General features: G+C 43.2%; 1 protein-coding gene across 1 annotated transcript in view; it reads left to right on the forward strand.

The window, feature by feature from the left end:
- Nucleotides 1-21217, forward strand: part of LOC122541903 (ras-GEF domain-containing family member 1A-like) — a 213266-nt gene that overhangs the window by 51427 nt on the left and 140622 nt on the right. The window contains exon 2 of the mRNA XM_043679087.1: nt 9288-9403. Coding sequence (XP_043535022.1) covers nt 9338-9403 — 66 coding nt within the window. The 5' untranslated portion in view covers nt 9288-9337. The remainder of the gene's footprint in view (nt 1-9287; nt 9404-21217) is intronic.

A 21217-nucleotide genomic window follows, 5' to 3' on the forward strand; every position in this document is an offset into this window, starting at 1 on the left:
CCGACTTGTGATTGTTAGGGTGGTGGAGGGAAGGGTGTTGGAGGGAGGGGTGTTGGAGCGAGGATGGGTCATGTAGTACTTTTTGTTAGTGAATCCAGCCGCAAATTAACTAATTAAAACAGAAGTAATTAAAACACACTGCCAACCAGGGACTGTGTAGCAATTATACAAGAATAAATAGTGAAAGAGGGAGACGGGTTAAGTCAAAATGGAGTTGGAGGGGGAGATAATGCCTTCCAGTCCCCAGGCTGCCCACCTCATTATAAAGGATACCAAGATATGAACAGAGCCACCGAAGATCGTAAGACAGCTGGAACTGTGACCCCCTCCATAGCCCACTGCCTAGACCTGTTGATGGCTATTTTAATGTCTTGTGTTAATTAAGCTTTGGGCACTCAATTTAATTGATTAAGTGTGAGGTGGGTGATGAACTATAAAGGATAGGAATGCTTCATCTTATGCTTTCAGCTAATTCTGCTTCCAGTACATGAGATATCAGTTCAGAGCATCTCTTGGTTCTGGGTCTCTGCACATACATTGTTCCTGAGGTTGCTAGCTCTTTATCTCTCAGGCTGTTAAACTCCTTCTATATTGTAGCATTCCTTCATTGACATCTGTATATAGTGAGTTGTTAAGTACAGCTCTGTATTTCAGTGTATGAGACCTCTCACCATATCCTCAGTATTGAGTGGCCTCTTCTCTCTTCAATGCTTTCAGAGTCATGCGACTGGTTACAGCATCATAACTTACAGCAATCACATTGTACCCCATGGAGATCCTAAAGAGACTTGACATTGTTGGGGGAGATAGAGAGGGGGATGGTGGTAATGTCACAGGACTGTGAATAGAAATGCCTAGGTAATGGTTTCAGATCCCAGCAAACAGCTGGTAGAATTACAATACGATTAATAAAATCCTCGAATTGTAAACCAGACTCAGCCAACATGGAAACAGATAAATTGTTTTAAGAATTTATCTGGTTCACTAATGTCCTTTTAGGGGAAGGAAATCTGCCATCCCTACCCAATCTGGCCTACTTGTGACTCCAGACCCACAGCAATGTGTTTGGCATCTTAACTCTCTTCTGAAATGGCCACAGCAAGACACCCATTTCAAGGACGGTTAAGAACGGGCTACAAATGTAGGTTTTACAAAAAACAAGGTACTTAGTAAATGCCTGAGATAATGACTATGGTAGTTAAATGTCCCTCATTGGCCAGGTATGTCCAAACAGGGTGAAAAACATTAGGGACATGAATACAGCTGAAACTTGACTTGGGACCAGGAGTGTGGGGTGAGTTGGGGATTAACAGTACAGAGTAAAGCAGTCCACCAACAGCCACCTTTAACTCCAGTGCAAAGGACTGCAAGTGAACAGACCCTTGGCGGTGGGGATTGCTGGCTGTCTCAGAACATGTAATGCTCAATTGCAGTAACCTCAACATTGTGCTTGCAATTTAACTGAGGACCCACAGATCACAGAATGCCTACAGTGTGGAAGCAGGCCATTTAGCCCGTCAAGTTCATACCAACCCTCTGAAGAGCATCTCCCCCAGATCCACCCACCTCTCTACCTTGTTCCCCCATGGCTAATCCACCCTAACATGCACATCTTTGGACCATGGGAACAAAACCAGAGCAGCTGGAGGAAACACATGAGGACACAGGGAGAACGTGCAAACCCCACACAGACAGTCACCCAAGGCTGGAATTGAACCCACATTCCCTTGCGCTCTGGGGCAACAATGCTGCCACTGAGCTACCATGTTGCCCTGGTTTTCCAGTCCTTGCCAGTAAAAACTAGGAGAGAATACAGCAGCAATTGAAGGGGGTGAAGACAAGCCTCACAGCCACCTTACTGTATGCTGATGTGAGAGACGTTGTTCCCCATCATCGTGCTGAAGGTATACTTTCACATCTTTAGAGGTTCCTCTGACAACTTTGGAGGTATATAGATTTCAGTGTTGGAGCTCTCATCTACTGGATTAGCATGGGTGCTGCCTAAACTGTTTTACTTGGAAGCTCAGGTAAGGCCAACATGACCAGCAGCATTGAGAAACCAGCAAGAGAAGCAACTGGATTCTCCGCATAGACTTCCCATTCACCAGGAAAGAAGAGCTGAGCAGAAAGCTACAGCACCCAGAAAACCAGAACAGCATTGGAGGGCCCACACACACAGGAGATAGATATTTTCGACTGTTCATGAGTGTCTCTGTAGCAAGCGGGACTTGAACCCTTGCCTCATGACTCAGATAAGCTTGCGCAATGTTTGAGACTTCAGGGTTTCTGGGAGCTATATCGCATGTATTGATTTCCGTCGCCATGGCCCACATTCCCCCATCGAGGCACCATTCAGTGTCTTCCCTCCCTCCAGCTGCGTTTGTGAGAGGACAGTTCCCTTCCTCACCCACTCCCTTGGGTTCTGAGCTCTGTTCACGCGCAGGGAGTGAAGAACAGAGTCTATAAGTGAGATTGTTGATCCAAGCTGAGTGAATGGTTGGCCAGCATTTGTTAGGAGTGAAGAATCACATTGCGTGAAGAGATAGTGAGTGTCAGTGGTGTCTGGGCAGATAAGGATGTGTATAGCAATGGGTGCAGTTGTAAGAGATGTTCGTGTAAGAACTGATGTGCTGGAAACGAATGGCGATGGTAGAGTAATTGGGTTTGGGGCCTTTAAGCAGATAAATGTACCACTGTACATTACTGGCCATGTCCATTTCAATCATTAAACCCCAGTGTAACATTCAAGGAGGCGTTGTTAAAAAAAGATGTACTTTTGAACATGAACTCTCTTCATTTTCAATATGTTCTACCCTTCCCCCAACTATTAGCCATTTTCACAGTAGCATTGTTCTTTTAAGACTGGAGTGAAAATTGCAGGAAATTAACCACAAATACTTGCGCTTATTGATCTGTTGCTGCAGATTGTAGCTCCTTCCACCAGGAGATCTGCTGTTGTGGTACAGCACATGAGTGAGTGTCTGACAGTGAAAAAACAAAACAGCGCTGGAGAATCTAACAACTGTAAGGAGAAAGTGGGGTGAAGTTGTCCAGACTGTGGTGGCACAGTGGGTAGTGGGTGTTGATGTATTTGTGAGAGTGTGCATAAATACAGGAATGCTAGAAGATATTTGGCACCGAACACCTCAAGTCAGGCACCACCTCAACAGAACCTGCCTCCCCACATTCCCAGGTACTGCATTCCAGTCTATGACTACTCACTGGGTGAAAAGGATTTTCTTCTTCACATAACTTTAAGTCTATGCTCTCTTGTTCTTTATTTTTTACAATTGGCACAGTTTCTCCATACTTACTCTATCCAACCCACACAGTATTTTGAAAACCTCAATTAAATCTTCTTATAGCTGTCTTCTCTCCAAGAACTTCTTCAATCTATCCTCATCACTGAAAGTGACAGGATGGTTTGGGGCAGTTAGTCACCCTGCACGCCCTCATCTGTTCACACCCACACTGTCCAGAACGAGGGGTCACAGTCTAAGAAGAAGGGATAGCCAATCAGGACTGAGGTGAGGAAGAATTTCTTCACTCAGAGAGTTGTGAACCTGTGGAATTCTCTTCCACAGGAAGCTGGGGGGTCAGTTCATTAGATAGATTCAAGAGGCAGCTGGATGCGGCCGTTGCGGCTAAAGGCATCATTGGTATGGAGAGAGGGCGGCAATGGGATACTGAGATTGTATGGTCAGCCATGATCATTGTGGATGGTGTGCAGGCTCGAAGGGCCGAATGGCCTACTCCACCTATTTTCCATGTTTCTATGTGACCTCTCAACATCTGTCATTCAACAACACTCAGGCTGATTCCTCATACAGCTGCCCTGCACTTTACCCTGCAGAAGAGATCAGCTCTGATCAACTGGCCCAAATATTGAGCATTTCGTTTCAAGGTAGAGTTTTTTTTTATTTTGCTCTTGAGTTTTCAAGAACTCCTCCATTTGTCTAATGATCCATAAATGGAAATTTAAACCACCAACATTTCAAAGGTCTCTGCTTTATTCCATGCGTCATTACTAGTTCACCAGGAAACCAGCATGGTGATGAAATGGCTGGTTTAAAAAAAAATCACAATGTGGAGGTGCCAGTGTTAGACTGGGGTGGACAAAGTGAAAAATCACACAACACCAGGCTATAATGCAACAGGTTTATTTGGAAGTTCAAGCTTTCGGAGTGCTGCTCCTTCATCTCACTAGCTCCCTGACAAAGGGGAGTGCTCTGAAAGTTTGTACTTACAAATTAACCTGTTGGACTATAACCTGGTGATGAGTGATCTTTAAAAAAAATCACTGACACTGATGTGTTGGATTTGTCTGCATTTTCCCGTGTGCTTCTCACTCCCAAATCCTGCCCCTTCTTTCAACATGATGTGAACTTAGGATGGGAGTTTATCTGATATTTTTAGTGTTTTTTTAAATCTCTCTCCCTTATTACTTGTGAGATTATTGCCTGTGTTTCTGAAAGTTCGGGATGTTGAAACCTCCAGGAATACATCCAATCAGAGTTAGTAATCTTAATTAGGGTGGTTGAAGGTCAAAGTTCAGTCTCTGGCCCAACACCTGTCTGAAGTTGACCATGAACTGAGATGAGCTATTGGTAGAAACCTGAACTAACCTGATTCTCTCTCAATTACCTTCAATGTCACATGGCGCCCACTGTGACTCAAGAATAGTGGACCTACATGACCTCACTGTTTTAAGAACCTTGGCAGGACTGAAAAGAAATAACTCACTGTTCTACTTTTTCAACAGAACCATCTGATTTTACCACCTAAATTTTATCTCTGAATCATTTTTCATTGCGCACTATCCTGTCTATGCACCATTTTTGAAAGACCATAAACTTGAATAAAGTCAAACCATTGTATGAATTATTCAGAAGTTGGAATACATAATCAATTTTTTATTGCCTGTATCCCCTCATGGATCCATAAACTGGGTCACTCGTTGCTTTTATTTTCAAAAGTCAACTTGTTTTTGGAAATACTAGTTTGTTTGGTACAGAGTCACTCATTGCAGTAATTTCTCACATGACCTTGTAAAAGACTCTTCCACTCATTATTTGCCATAGAATCATAGAATTAGGGTTGGAGGGACTGAGCTATAAGGACAGGCTGAACAGGATGGGGTTGTTTTCCCTGGAGCGTCGGAGACTGAGGAGTGACCTTATAGAAGTTTATAAAATCATAAAGGGCAAGGATAGAGTAAATAGACAAGGTCTTTCCCCTGGGATGAGGGAGTCCAGAACCAGAGGGCATAGGTTTGGGGTGAGAGGGGAAATATTTAGAAGGGACCTAAGGGGCAATTTTTTCATGCAGTACCTGTTTGGATTGAGCTGCCAAAGGAAGTGGTGGAGTAGACAAGCAGGAGGCTGGAAGAGCACAGCAAGCCAGGCAGCATCAGGAGGTGGAGAAGTCAATGTTTTGAGTGTAACCCTTCCCCGAAATGTCAACTTCTCCACCTCCTGATGCTGCCTGGCTTGCTGTGTTCTTCCAGCCTCCTGCCTGTCTACTTTGCATACCAGCATCTGCAGTTTCTTTGTCTCTCAAGGAAGTGATGGAGGCTGGTACAATTACAACATTTAAAAGGCACCTGGATGGGTGTATGAATAGGAAGGGTTTGGAGGGATATGGGCCAAATGCCGGTAAAGGGGACGAGATTAATTTAGGATATCTGGTCGGGATGGACGAGTTGGACTGTTTCTGTGCTGTTCATCTCTATGACCATCTGGCTCTATAACAGCAGTGACTTGAATTTACAAAGCACATTAAACTGTCCCCAAACCACTTCACAGAAATGCTAGAACTTTGAGCAAGTCTAACTGTATAAAGGCAACAGAACATAGTAAAGTGCACATTAAAATAATTAGATACAGGGCGGAGATTGGCTACTCACTAGACCTAACAGAATGGGGTCAGGTTAGCTCAGTTGGCTGATTTACAATGTACGCTAACACTAACATCATAGGTTCAATCTCCACATCTGCTAAGCTTACCATTGAAGGGTTCTCCTTCTCGACCTCTGCCCTTACAATCAGGGGCCTTCCATTTAAGGCAGAGATTAGATTCCCTACAGTGTGGAAACAGGCCCTTTGGCCCAACTAGTCCACACCGACCCTCTGAAGAGTACCCACCCAGACCAATTTCCCTCTGACTAATGCACCTAACACTATGGGCAATTTAGCATGGCCAATTCACCTAACCTGCACATCTTTGGACTGTGGGAGGAAACCGGAGGACCCGGAGCAAACCCACGCAGACACGGGGAGAATATGCAAACTCCACACAGACAGTCGCCCGAGGCTGGAATCAAACCTGGGACCCTGGTGCTGTGAGGCAGCAGTGCTAACCACTGAGCCACCATGCCGCCCTATAAGGGATTTTTTTTTAATCAGAGATAGTTTTCCTCAAAAGGCAACAGGTGAAGAGTCTGTGAACATTTTGAAGACAAAAATGATTAGAGACTTGATAAGCAAAGAGGGTGAAAGGTTATCAGAGGTATGGGCAGGAATATGGAGAAATCAGATCAGCTATGATCTTATTAAACACTGGAGCAGGCTCAAAGGGCTGAGAGACCTAGTCCTGTGCCTAATTTAACACATTTGTATTGGACAAAACTTAACACTGAGTCACATTAGGAGATGTGCTACGAATCTTCTCCAAAATCTCAAATTAGGAGATCTTAAGAAAGGGGAGGGTTGCAGAGCTCAATTTGAGGAAGTATCTTAAATAAGGAGAGGCAGAAATCCAATTTGGACAATCATGCCTATGATGGCTTCTTAACAGAGCTTCCAAACTAGTCTCTCACACCCCTGCTTTGTCTCCAAACTAGCGTTGACACTGTAGACCAAATCATGTCCGTCAATCCTTGCTCCCAACATTCTCCTTGAAGATGTTGCTTCAAAACTGGCTGTGACACCAAGGTCTTGGTCACAGAAACAGAAATTGCTGGAAAAGCTCAGCAGGTCTGGCCGCATTGGTGGAAGGAAATCAAAGTTAATGTTTTGGGTCAAGTGACCCTTCCTCAGAAGGGAAGGATTTCGGTCACCTTTCCTCATATGGTCAGGAGGACCTATAAAGTATAGACACAACTATCTTTTCACAGTTATAAATGTATCAGCTTCCTCCAACATCTCAGTCAGTGTTTTCCAAATCATAACACAGTTATGTATATATAAAAAACAAATTTCCTGATCTCCCTTCAATTTGTTAGTGAATGATCTTATTCTGCAGCATTGGATTACCAGCCCTCCTACAGCGTTCTATTGTTTAATTGTCCTACCTTTTCCTATGAGACTGCGAGTCTTGTAATACATCTGATTGTGCTGTCCTGGATTGGTTAAGCCTGGGTGTACACTCTGAGCAAAGTAAACAGCACCACAGAAAATGGGGAGGTGGTGGCCCAGTGGCATTATCACTGAGCTATTAATTCAGAGACTCAGATAATGTTCTGGGGAATCTAGTTTCAAATCCTGCCATGGCAATTGGTGGGCTGTGAATTCAATAAAGGTCTGGAATTGAATAGCCTACTGATGACCATGAATCCATTGTTGGGAAAATCCCATCTGGTTCACTAATGTCCTTTAGGGAAGGAAGCTTTGCCCAGTCTGACTCCAGACCCCCAGCAGTGTGGTTGGGCATGAATAGTCAGTGCTAGCCTAGCCAGTGACACCCTCATCTTCTGAATGAATGGGAAGCGCTATTAAAAGCAGAGCTATAGCATACATGCAGATGTTTTCTGACTGAAATCATGGTAAACAAATCTGTTGGACACTTAGAAACTAGTGCCACCTCTGTATTGTTCATGCCTGGGTTATGGCTGAAGGGGATGTTAATTCTGAAGTTGACTCTCTGCTGGGAGGGGCAATGGGGCTAGCTCAGTGCAACGAAACAACATTAAAGAGTTTTGCTTCCAGCCACTCTAATGGTATAAATATAGCTGAGCAGAATAAACCACACAAAAACAATCAGATAGAGTGTGGAGATAGACTCCTTCCTTCCACTGTGCCCGATAGATTGAGGGTCTCTTCAGCTCAGTTGGCTGGACAGCTGGTTTGCAATGCAGAGTGACACCAACAGCTTGGGTTACCATGAAAGTTTCTCCTTCTCAATCTCTCCCCTCACCTGAGGCATGGTGACCTTCAGGCTAAACTGCCACCAGTCATCTGTCTGTAATGGGAGATCAGCCCTACGATATGGTAACATTGCAGTGACTTTTACCCAATACAGTCAATGAAGTAAAACCAAAACATGTGACCTCAGTTAATCAGTCTCTATCTCAATGCTCCCTCTCCCATGAGCTCCTGGCCTTTCTAGAACTGCAGTACAGAAATAGTGCTGCACTGTCAGAGGTGCATCTTTCAGGTAACACATCAAGCTGAAGCCTGAGATGTAAACACCACAGCTTCGCCATTCTCCCAAGAACAAGGGAGTTCTTTTTTCTCTATTGAAGTCAATTATGGGAGATGTTCAACATGCTGTCGACTCGTTATTCACTGTATTAATCTGTCACCAAAAGTCACATAATCTGCATAGTGCCTGATCAATTGGCAACACTAAGGCAGGAGGTGGTACGGTGGCTCAGCGGTTAGCATTGCTGCCTCATAGTTCCAGGGACCTGGGTTTGGTTTCACCCTCAGGCAATATCTCTTTGGAGTTTGCACATTGCCCTATTTCCACGTGGGTTTCTGCTGGGTACTCTGGTTTCTTCCCACAGTCCAAAGCTGTGTAGGTTAGGTGAATTGGCCACGCTAAATTGCCCATAGTGCGCAGGTGAGGTGGATTAGCCAGGAGATATGCAGAGTTATTGGGAATGGGCTGGATGCCGTTCACAGGATTGATGGGCTGAATGATTTGCTTTCACCCTGTAGGGATTCTACGAGTTTATAAAACCTGTCACCCAATCATTCAAGAAGTTTATTCTTTGCAAAGACAAAAACAAAGAACAAACTCACATTATCAAAGAAGTATATTTTTCGAGACAAGGCAATGTGTGGGAGAGTCAGCTGTTTACAGAGAAGCAATCTTCCCGAACCTGGTGACTTCTCAATATTGTAGCAAAGCCAGCCTTACAGCAACTCCAGTGGCCCCTAGTTTGATCTTAACTCAGTGCATTGATGTTTTGTGAGTTTATGATTGAAGATCAAACACAGCTGTCTTCTAGAGATCTGGATAATTAAAATGATCTGAGGAAGTGTTCCACTTCGACAATACATTTTGAATTGCAGATTTTTTTATTTTGTTTCCATAATGTTGCACTGTACAATCTGTCCTTTCAGCACAGTGGCGTGGGTTGGAGCTCCTGCCTGTATCTACCCCATGTTTGGTGATGATTGGCACCAGTGCAGCAAACTCACCCTCCAAGGGAACTGGAATGTCAGTCTGGAGTTTTAAGGTAAGTCTTTGCACGTCAAAAGGCTTAAGCTGACTGACTATAAATACGCTCGATTTTATATTTTCATTTTATTTTAGACTATTGGAGCTGGAACAAATAAGATAAACGTACTGCTTCTGATTCAGCAAGTCAGGCACCACGTCTATTGGCTTTGCGGGGAGCCCAGTGTTAGTGTTCTAGAATGACACTTGGACCTCAATGGTTAAATTACAAGGAGCGATTACACAAGTTGTTTCCCAATATTCCCAACTGAATATATTCAGAATTGTTACGTCCTTGTGTTTTGCCAAACACTGAGGCGCAAATGTATTTTTGGGCTTCTTTCGAACTCATTGGGCCAGACATCAACAGCATAATCAACGAGTCAATCTGTGACAATTCTGTTGCAATAGGAAATTGTTGAGAGACCTCTGAAATCTGTAAGTTATTATTTTTGTTATGTGGGATTTTGGATTCCTCTTTATTACACATGAGCTAAGAGCATTCCCCTGTGTACCTGTGCTTGATGCTCAAATTCAGTCTCAAATAAAGACATTACAATTGACACAAGCTCTTTTATCAGGCATTTAAGGAGTTTACAAGGTGTCTTATTTAGGAAGGTCCCTGAGGAAGAAACAGACCCTAATATATAGACATTGATGATATAGATGGCAATCACAGTGCGTTCAGGGACTATCTCAACCTGGAGTGAGTCGATATATCTCTATGCTTATAATATGGCACAAATACACATGAACATACGAATTACAGGCAGAAGTAGGTCAGTTAGCCCCTTGAGTCTACCCTGCCATTGAATAACATTATGGCTGATCTGTTTGTGTTTAGAACTCCACATTCCTATCTACTACCAATAATCTTTGATTCCAGTGCCTAACAAGCACCGATCTACACCCCTCTTCAAAGTATTCAATACCCCATCTCCACTGCCTTTCTGAGGCAAACATTTCCAAAGTCAAACAATAGCCCTGACAAGGTACATGCAGAAAGGATGTGAGTGCATCCAAAACTAGGAGACTACCCCTGGACAAAGCAAGTTCCTCTCAATTCCACCCAAAGAGGATGATCTTTAATTTTTAAACAGTGTCTCCTGGGTCTGAATGCATTGATATCCTTTCTGTATGTACCTTATCAGGACCATTGTGTACACTTCAACTCAGGGCAAGAGTATGGCTAGCTAGTCACAGAGCCTTATCGAAATATCTAAATCCGCAACAATGGGCCTTGCTTACATATATCCAGCCAGTTGTTAGTTATCCTATTCCCATTGTACTGGTTTGATAGTCTCAAGATCATACCACAAAGGATGAATTCAGAAGCAAAAAAAAACCTTTGTCCCATCAGTTAGGGCTCAAAATAGACCCAGAACTCAGAAACAACGGGACAATGCTCAAAGCAACTATCTCACCTAGTTCCCCTTGACAACGCTTAAAAGATTTTTCACAACCTTCTCTGTCAGCAGCTTTCACTAATGGATTTTGAAGAACATTCTTTACATTTCAAGTCATATTTTGCAATCTATTTCAGTCATAAATTACACAGCTCAGCTTATTCCTGACGATTTTATTAACACTTAAAGATAATTTATGGAAAGTTTAACCTAGTGGCTTTTTTTTCCCCTCGTTTAATCTGCATAACGTTAAGCTTTTTAATTTTTGAACGTAAAAGTGATATAAAGTGGAATGCCTCTCCTGCACAAACCGGAACAAATGACCATTGTTAATGGTGTGAATTAATGTGATGGGATATTAAATACAAAAAGAATTATACATCAGGTATACCAGTGTGGTTGCAGCAAAGAATAAACGATCTATCACATCAATGGTGCAAGTGGTTTACAATTCCACTCAGAAACTTGTAATTTTACAACCTCAGGGATCTCTTTGATGCAAAAAAAACTGAGGTGCTTGGACCAGAAAATCAGGCTCAGTTATTGCTCCAGTTCCGAATAACAGCAAAATTCCCAGCATCTGTATGAAAAAACACATTGCAATCACAGACCCCTTCTGAGTATTGGAAATTGTTCTGGAAAGAGTCCCATAATGTGATGTGCTGTGATGAATCATTTTTTCATCAGCCTTAGCGTGACTGAATCCTGCTGAAAAACACAGGCAGCCAACGCTGCAGTGATTAGTACAGTAATTTTATTAGCCTCAATTTAAAACAAAATAGCACCAATCCACAAAGCTTTCGCTTCACAAGTCATTTAACCCACCATTCATCTGGTGAGTGTACATGAAAATATTTCATAGAATATCTCATTTTACATGGCTTTTATTTAGCTGAAATATAGAAATGGTAATGATTTGTTTCTCTGGGTTATTTGTCAAGCTATTCCTGCAATCTTCATCAACCACCCCCCACCCCCGACTTCCACCCACCCCCACTGCAACATTTATGGAGTCATACAGCATGAAAACAGACCCTTCAGTTTGACTCGTCCATGCCAACCCTGTTCCCAAACTAAACTAGCTCCACTTGCCTGTGTTTGGCCCATGTCCCTCCAAATTTAGAGTCTTACTTCAGCAGTCAGCACCTACTTGTTGTCATTTTGGTTTGTACCAGTCTGTTCTCATTATCTGATCTCGCCGTACCACAGAAGCGGGGTATAATCCCTCTGAGGTGGGTACTCTCCCTGAGGATGTACCAGGTTATCCTCCTTGCAAGGAACACGCCTCGCGGTCAGCACGCCTCCATCAGGTCAGGGTAGCTTTGTACATGATTGCGTGACACAGCTCTTGGATGGAAATTTAGTAAACGCATTCATGACTGATACCCCATTGACATAATGCATTATATGTTGTTGGAGATCAAAGAGTGAAAGGACACAATCAAAAGCTATCCTCCTAAACACCCACCTCCAGTGCCACCGAATGCAAAGCCAACTTGCCCACTTCTAGGAGGTGTGTGCTAATGGTATATCCCCATGGCTGGTGTGCCTGAGGTTAGAAACCTATCATTGACTGATGCCTTGGCTTCGTTCATTCAATTCCCTTGGGTAACAGTACCCGTGTTTCCTATAACTGGCTTTATGCAGGTCTTAAACATTATCAACTGTGTGGTTCTGTTTTGGTCAAGTTTTATTAACTCATTTCTGCGTGCAAGCATTCCACAAAGTGATGATGTTGGTGGAGAAAATAGTTCAACTGTGCACTGTATCTGTTCAGTGCTCCTTGTAAATATTATATCCTAGAGATTAGTCGATGTGCAGCTCAGAATGTTGTTTATACCGTCTGAAGAATTCAATACAGAAGAAATGACTGATCCATAGGAATTCAAAGTTTATCAAAGTTTATAATGTGTGTATGTGTGTTTAAGAGTGGAGCTTTGAAACAATTTCGAATTAAAATATATCTGGGATTGGCCAACAGTCAAATGATTAGACCAAGCAACAACGTGTTAATTTTCAAATGCTATTGTAATAACTCAGGAAGCCTGACTAAAAAGGAACATTGTTTATTGTTGAATGCCAAAGTAGAGCCACCAGTCATGGCCCACATAGGCTGTTTCCAGCCTGGGACAGACAGTTCTGCAGACCATCCCTGGGTGTGCTTTATTAACCATTTTTTAAAACCTGAAAGAATTGCAGATGCCGGAAATCAGAAACAAAAGCTGAAACAGAAGTTGTGGAAAAGCTCAACAGGTCTGTCAGCACCTGTGGAAAGCAATCAGAGTTAACATTTTGGATCCAGTGACCCTTCCTCAGAACTGTTCCAACATTCTGCAATTTAGCAATTTCTGTTTTAGCTTTATTAATTTTCTTCGTATTTCACCTATTTTTCTAATCAACCTGTTCAGTCATGTTCTTGCACATCTCTGGATAAGTTGGAACTTGAACTCAGCCTCCAGTTTGTAATGAGGTCACTACTGCTACTACATAAGTACCCTTTGGCTCTTCTTTACAAGTGATGAGTTCTTGCCGGGCAGGCCATTGCCTGTTACCAAAGGGAGTCATGGGGAAATTAATGATACCCCGTGGGCCTTGTAGGGGTCATCACATCTATCTGTTACAGAGGGAAGGTTTGTGATCCTTAAGTCCTTGAAAGTCCTGAATCCTGCTTGCTTTTCACCTCTTGGATCCTACCTCCCAAAATAATCCTTCCAAATGATTCATCTAACCCAGAAATCTTCCACTGGTACAAAGCCCCCTGTAATATCACTGCAACACTCTCTCTCAGTTTATATCCTCCAATCTTCAAAATGAGCTTATCGTACATTTAACCATCCTGCCAACCTACACACGCACACACACACATATGCAAACACACACACACACACACACTGTTTCTTTGTAAATCTTTTCCTTGTGATTACCTCTCTTGTGCGTCTTCGTACAGAATGTTGTCAAGAACTGTTAGATTGTATTCAGTCAACTGCTTCCCATTCTTCCAGAGTTCACCTGCTTGTATGTCCTCAGTCACCACTTGTGAAGCACCTTAGAACTTTTTGCAACATCGTAGTGGGTAACTTTACAAATTCAAGATATTGGTTTCTTTATTCATATAATCTGACTTGGTCCCTCACGTTGGGGTGCTGCTGTGCAGTGGGGCAATCAATTAGATGCCTAAGAGTGAGCTATTATGACACACAAGATATACATCAGGTTGGAGGGGTACAAAACAGGTTAGCTGGGGAAGACTTACAAAGCTTTAAGCTTACTAATACAAGTAGCAACTCAAATATCCTTTGTCTTATTGTGCTGCTAAAACCAATCTATCATGAGGTAAAGAAACTATTGTTAGGAGGACACTTTGTATTTAATATGACTCAAAGGACCTGAGTTTTAAAGGTTTGTGGAAAAAGGAATTTATTTAAGTTTTCAGGGCATACCTGGAGTGTTTTCTACAAAACAAAGTTCCCTGTGGATAAAGAAGAGTATATTTATGTGACTGGTGATAATTGCTTGCTTTGCCGTAGAGTCTGCTGCGGCTGTTTTGAGCAGTGACTGTCTTGGAGAGCCGCTTGTTTTCGCTGGTTTAGTTGGAGGATAACCTGCTAAGGACAAGCTGATTTGAAGGAACGTGTGCTGTGAACAAGTTCAGTTGATCTCACATTCCTGAACAGAAAGCCCTCTACGTTGGTTCAGAGGGCAATCTATTTGTTCTTTTGAATGAAAATCGCAAGATTGTATTTCCGGGCAAGTTGTAGCTATAAGACTCAGAGATAGCTGTGCATGATTAAGTGACTTATTTTCCAGAAAGCCTGATCTAATAAAGAAATCTCTTTCTTCCTCTGTTTCCCTGAAGAGTGAGAGAAACAGAAAGAGAGAGAGAGAGAGTTGTGTGTGAGAGAAACAGAAAGAGTGTCTGTGTGTGTGTTGCAGATATTAATAGGGTTACCCATTTATACTTATTTTCTAATCCAATTGTGGGATGTGGGGGTCACTGGCTGGACAGCATTGATTACCCATTCCTAGTTGCCCTTGAGAAGGTGACGATGTGCATGTCTTCTTGACTGCTGCAGTCTATTTGCTGGAGATACACCCACAATAACGTTAGGGAGGAAGTCCCAGGATTTTGACCCAGTGGCACAGAAGAAACAGTGATATATTTCCAAGTCAAGATAGTTCATAACTTGGAGGAGTGTTCCCATCTATCTGCTACACTTGCCCTTCTGGATGGTAGTGGCTGTGGGTTTGGAAGTTGCTGTCTAAGCAGCTACAGTGCATCTTGGAGATGATAAACACTGCTGTGGCTGATTGGTAGAGGGAGTGGTGGCACTCCTGCAAGGTGTCAGGTTTCTTGATTTTCTTGAGTGTTGTTGCAGCTGCATTCATCCAAGCATGTGGAAAGTATTCCATGACACTCCTAATTTATACCTTGTGGATGGTGGACAAGCTCTTGGAAGTCAGGGGTTACCCACTGTATATGTTAACTAATTATTGCATTTTTAAATATAAGTTTTATTTGCTAATAAATCCATAGTTATGTTTATTACAAATCCTGGTTGTTAGATCTTTTTGTTTTGATATGATTTAATTTGATTTATTATTGTCACATGTACCTAGATACTGTGAAAAGTTTTGTTTTGCGAGTAGTATAGGCAGCAGAGAAGATGTGCAAAGAGTGAGATCAACATTAAATTTAAGATTTGAAAGGTCCAATCAGAAGCCAAATAACAGCAGGTAAGAAGATATTTTCGAACCCGTTGGTGCGTGTGTTTGAGCTTTTGTATGTGTTGCCTGACGAAACAGTTAGAAGAGATTATAACTGCAATTGCGGGGGTGTCTTTGATGATGTTGACTGCCTTTCTGAGGCAGTGAGCAATAGAGATGGAGTCAATGGATGGAATGTTGGTTTGTGTGATGAACTGTTAGTAAGTTTGCTAATGACACCAAAATTGGAGGTGTAGTGGACAGCGAAGAAGGTTACCTTAGAGTACAATAGAATTTTAATCAGATGGGCCAATGGGCTGAGGAGTGGCAGATGGAGTTTACTTCAGATAAATGCGAGGTGCTGCATTTTGGAAAAGCAAATCAGAACAGGACTTATACACTTAATGGTAAGGTCCTGGGGAGTGTTGCTGAACAAAGAGACCTTGGAGTGCAGGTTCATAGCTCCTTGAAAGTGGAGTCGCAGGTAGATAGGCTAGTGAAGTAAGTGTTTGGTATGCTTTTCTTTATTGGTCAGAGTATTGAGTACAGGAGTTGGGAGGTCATGTCGTGGCTGTACAGGACATTGGTTAGGACACTGTTGGAATATGACATGCAATTCTGGTCTCCTTCCTATCGGAAGGATATTGTGAAACTTGAAAGGGTTCAGAAAAGATTTACAAGGATGTTGCCAGGGTTGGAGGATTTGAGCTATAGGGAGAGGTTGAATAGGCTAGCACTGTTTTCCCTGGAGCATTGGAGGCTCAGGGGTGACCTTGTAGAGGTTTATAAAATCATGAGGGGCATGGATAGGATAAAAAGACAAAGTCTTTTCCCTGGGGTGGGAGAGTCCAGAACTAGAGGGCATAGATTTAGGGTGAGAGGGGAAAGATATAAAAGAGACCTAAGAGGCAACATTTTCACACAGAGGGTGGTATGTGTATGGAATGGGCTGCCAGAGGAAGTGGTGGAGGCTGGTACAATTGCAACATTTAAAAGGCATTGGGAAGTGTTTAGAGGGATATGGGTGAAGTGCTGGCAAATGGGATTAGATTAGGTTAGAATATCTGGTCGGTATGGATGAGTTGGACCGAAGGGTCTGTTTCCGTGCTGTACATTTCTATGACTCTATGACTATGACTGGGCTGTGTTCACAACCCTCTGTCTTTTCTTGTGGTTCTGGGCAGAGCGGTTGCCGTACCAAGTCGTGATGCATCCGGATAGAATGCTTACTGTGGCGCATCTGTACAAGTTGGTAAAACCAGACATAGACAAAAGTATTGAATCGTCTTGGTAACTGGAAAAGCTACTTTATTTTATGTTGCGGCACACAGAGTAATGGACCTAGAATAATGGTGCAACTATCCAGCCTATTTCATAACAGCATTAATGTTTTTTGAAAAACATCTTAGTGTTTCTTCATATTACCACGAGGCTGCAAGAGAAAGCAAGATAATATGACAAAGCATGACTTCCTACCATGATGTGTAATGTGTGTCTTATTGTGTGATGTGCTAATCAGACCTAACCTTCAATTACACTAACCTGTTCTCGGTGCCATAATCACATGACTGCCAGGAGTAGGCAACTCAGGAGGAGCCTCATTACATGAAAAGTGGTTAGAATGTAGAATTTACAACTACAAGGAGTCGTGGAGTTGAATACAGCTGAGATGAATTTAAGTGGAAAGGAGATAGGTTTGTGATGGGAGGTAGAAGCCCCCATGCTATTGAGGTTGGATGACATGGGATTGGAGGAGGCTGATCTGGAATATAAGCACTGATTTGGTTCATTTCGGCTGAAGGGCCTGTTTCCAAAGCTGTGAATATTGTGCACCTGTAATACTGTATAAACCAATAACTGAAGTGAGTTCACCCGTGCTCACTTACACGCTGCATGTCCTTGCATCAATTCTGCATCACTCTGGTGCTCCCCTCCTTAGCAAGAAATATTTACTGTGCACTGAATTTCAAAGCTATTGCAGGGAAGCCTGAGAGGTGAAAGCATTAATAAATATGATCTATGGACAATTAAAATGAGGCAATTATTCTGTCCAAGAGCCATATTTCATGCCGGTTTTGTAATCTTTCTCTATCTCTGTCTCCACACACACTGGCTGATTTATCTTCCTCTTGCTGGAGGCCATTAACCCTTTACTCTCTCCATCTTCAGTGACACTGGACACCCTGATTGTAGACCAGGATTTTTCATATCATTGCGACCAGCAGAGACTGACAAACATGTGCAGGATGTTCTTGCAAGCTACCCTCACAGACACTCAAGCATATTTCATTAAATGTAGGAATGTTAAAAAGTAAACTTGCATTTACGTAGCACTTTTCAGGACCACTGCACATCTGAAAGCACTGGCGGCCAATGAAGTACTTCTGAAGTGTTGTTCCCATTGTACCATTTGAGTGATGGGATCTTGCTGAGTATTCAAGGCACAGTGTCTCAGTGGTTAGCACTGCACCAGGCACCCATGTTCGTTCCCACCCTCGGAGCACTGCCTGTGTGGAGTTTGCACATTCTCCCTGTGTCCATGTGGGTTTCCTTTGGCCACTCCAGTTTTCTCCCACAATCCGGAGGTGTGCAGACTGGGTGAATTGGCCATGGGAAATTGCCCATAGTGTCCAGGGATGTGCAGACAAGGTGAATTGGCCATGGGAAATGGCCTATTGTTACCAGGGATGTGCAGACTAGGTGGATTGACCATGGGAAATTGCTCTCAGTGTCCAGGGATGTGCAGGCTAGGTGTATTGACCATGGGAAACTGCTCACAGTGTCCAGGGATGTGCAGGCAAGGTGGATTAATCATGGGAAATGGCCTATTGTTACCAGGGATGTGCAGGAAAGGTGGATTGACCATGGGAAATTGCTCTCAGTGTCCAGGGATGTGCAAGCTAGGTGAATTGGCCATGGGAAATTGCTGTGTTTTTCCAGCAATTTCTGGCTTGCTTCGTTGAATGTTAGTGAACCAGATGGGGTTCAGATGATCAGATCATATGATCCTTAAGGGCCTGCCATTATTTCTGACAGTACAGTGTCTGTCACTTTAAAATATTAACCAGGACACCGAAGATGATAATGTAGTGGCTCAGTGACTGGATTAATAATCCAGAGACCTGCGTAAATACGCAATGGACATGGGCTCATGGCAATTGGCAGAATGGAAATAAATATGGAATGTAAGTTTAGTCACAGTAACAGTGACCATGTAACTGTGGTCAATTGTTGTAAAAACCATGTTGTTGAGAGTAGGAAATCTGCTGTCCTTACATGTCTTAGAGTCAGAGAGTCATACAGCACGGAAACAGACCATTCATTCCTGATGAAGGGCTTTTGCCAGAAATGTCGATTCTCCTGCTCCTCGGATGCTGCCTGACCTGCTGTGCTTTTCCAGCACCACTCTAATCTAAACTCTGGTTTCCAGCATCTGCAGTCCTCACTTTCGCCGTTCGGTCCAACCATAACCCCAAACTAAACTAAACGCTACAATCCTGCATCTCCTCGAAAGAAGAGAATACTTGCCCAGAAACTGCTGGAAAAGCTCAGCAGGTCGGGCAGCATCTGTGGAGAGAAATTAGAGTTAACATTTTGGGTCCGGTGACCTTCCCTCAGAGTTCTGATTCACAGCATCTGCAACTCTTTTGGTTTTCCTTTAGAATACCGGCTCAGTTGTTCTTCATGGAATCTTATATATCCAACCAGGCAGGCAGATGGGACATTGTTTCCACATACCGTCCTCTGGCCTGATGTTTGTGCTGAAACCCTGGAGTTGGGCTTGACCCCAGAACCTTGTGACTCAACAGTAAGTGTGCTACCAACTGAGCCACAGCTGCTACTGCAAAGCAAAATGATGAGTGGCCTCCATTTGCGCTGTGATTTCTCCCAGATCTATGACTTCAGTGAAGATTTGTGCAATTTAACTGCATGCTCTGTGTCTACCTGAGGCAGAGCCTCTGTTTTTCCAGTCTCTGTCCTGTGAAGTCCAGGTAGTTCTACAATAACGTGATGATGTGTTCTTGTGCAACCCCGCGTTATAGAAAAATTGTGCTTTAGAAACAGCGTTTAAAGTGTTGGCGATTTAATCGTGTTCCAGCCAACACACGGTTTAAAAGTTCACGCCTTAGAAACAGTGTCCCAGTTTGTCAATCACGTTGCAGCGAACTCGTGTTAACAAAACACACATTTATAGCAGAACGACCTGTATTGAAAAGTTGTGACGAGACATTATTGACAGGCAGGTCTTGCACTTAAACCCAAGAAACATTTGCTAAACATGAGCATCGCAAATCCCGATGATACTTGATCACTTCACATCCCTCCGAATGGTTGCGCCGGTGATTTCAATTTTCAGACGATGAGAAAGTTGTTTGGGTTTGGGTGGGAGTGGGGAAACAGGATTCTGCCCATTGAAGAAACACGCCCCATAATACACACATATCTACATTCTCGAAGAAAGCTTCAGGCTCCTCAGCAAGGAGTGCGTGAAATTGTATCGACATTAGTGCTGCCTCGTAGCTTGTTTTTATTTTCTGTTCCACTGACTGAAAATTGAAGAGCAGTGGCTGAAAATCACTATCTCTCAACATTGTTTTTGACTATAGCAAAGTGCCTCCCCACACATTGCTACTCACACCTACCACTGAAAATGTCGGTACCGAAATATTTTAGAACAGGAAGAACTCTACATTCATCTGGCACTTTTTAATGCTTCAGATACTCCTGAAAAGGGTCATACAACCAATTAGATTCCCTACAGGGTGAAATGAAGCCATTCAGCCCATTTAGTGCACATCGACCATCCAAAGAGAATCCCATCCCTCTACCCTGCATATCCCATCGGTAATTCCCCCCAACCTACACATCACTGGACACTATGGGGCAATTCAGCATGCCCAATCCACCTCACCTTTGGATAGTGGGAGGACACCCACGCAGACACATGAGGGTGGCACAGTGGTTAGCACTGCTGCCTCACAGAGTAAGGGACCCGGGTTCAATTCCAATCTTGGGTAACTGTCTGTGTGGAGCTTGCACATTCTCCCTGTGTCTGCGTGAGTTTCCTCCCACAATCCAAAGATGTGCAGTTTAGGTGAATTGGTCATGTTAAATTGCCCATAGTGTTCAGCGATGTGTAGGTTAGGTGCATTAGTCAGGGGTAAATATAGGGTTGGGGAATAGCTCTGGGTAGGTTACTCTTCGGAGGGTCAGTGTGGGCTTGTTGGGCCTGTTTCCACACTGCAGGGATTTTTTGAGAATATGCAAATTCTACACAGCTAGTTGACTGAGCCTGGAATTGAACCCACGTCTGTGGTGCTGTGAGGCAGCAGTGTTAACCATTGAGCCACCCAATAGCACTTTAAGTAAAAACAGAACCTGGAAATACCCAGCAGGTCCGGCAACAATCTGCAGATCAACAGAACCAAAGTTAACATTTCAGTTTCTGATGCTCTACTGTCAGATTCTTTTGTCAATTCTGGCTGAAGGTCACTGACATGGAACATTATCTCTGATTCTCTCTCCATTGCTGTGGTCAGACCCTAATTTGATATTACCAGTATTTGCAAAGGTTTGCTCTCTCCTTACTTTAGATGTAACGTAGAAACAAATCTGCTTCTTTTGATTATTTTTGGAGAAGGTGGGTATCATTCGCAGAGCAAACAGTCATTGCCCATCCGTAACTGCCCTGGAGGAGATGTTGATGAGCTGCCTTCTTCAAC

Source organism: Chiloscyllium plagiosum, chromosome 38 (assembly GCF_004010195.1).
Source record: "Chiloscyllium plagiosum isolate BGI_BamShark_2017 chromosome 38, ASM401019v2, whole genome shotgun sequence".
Lineage (NCBI taxonomy): Eukaryota > Metazoa > Chordata > Chondrichthyes > Orectolobiformes > Hemiscylliidae > Chiloscyllium > Chiloscyllium plagiosum.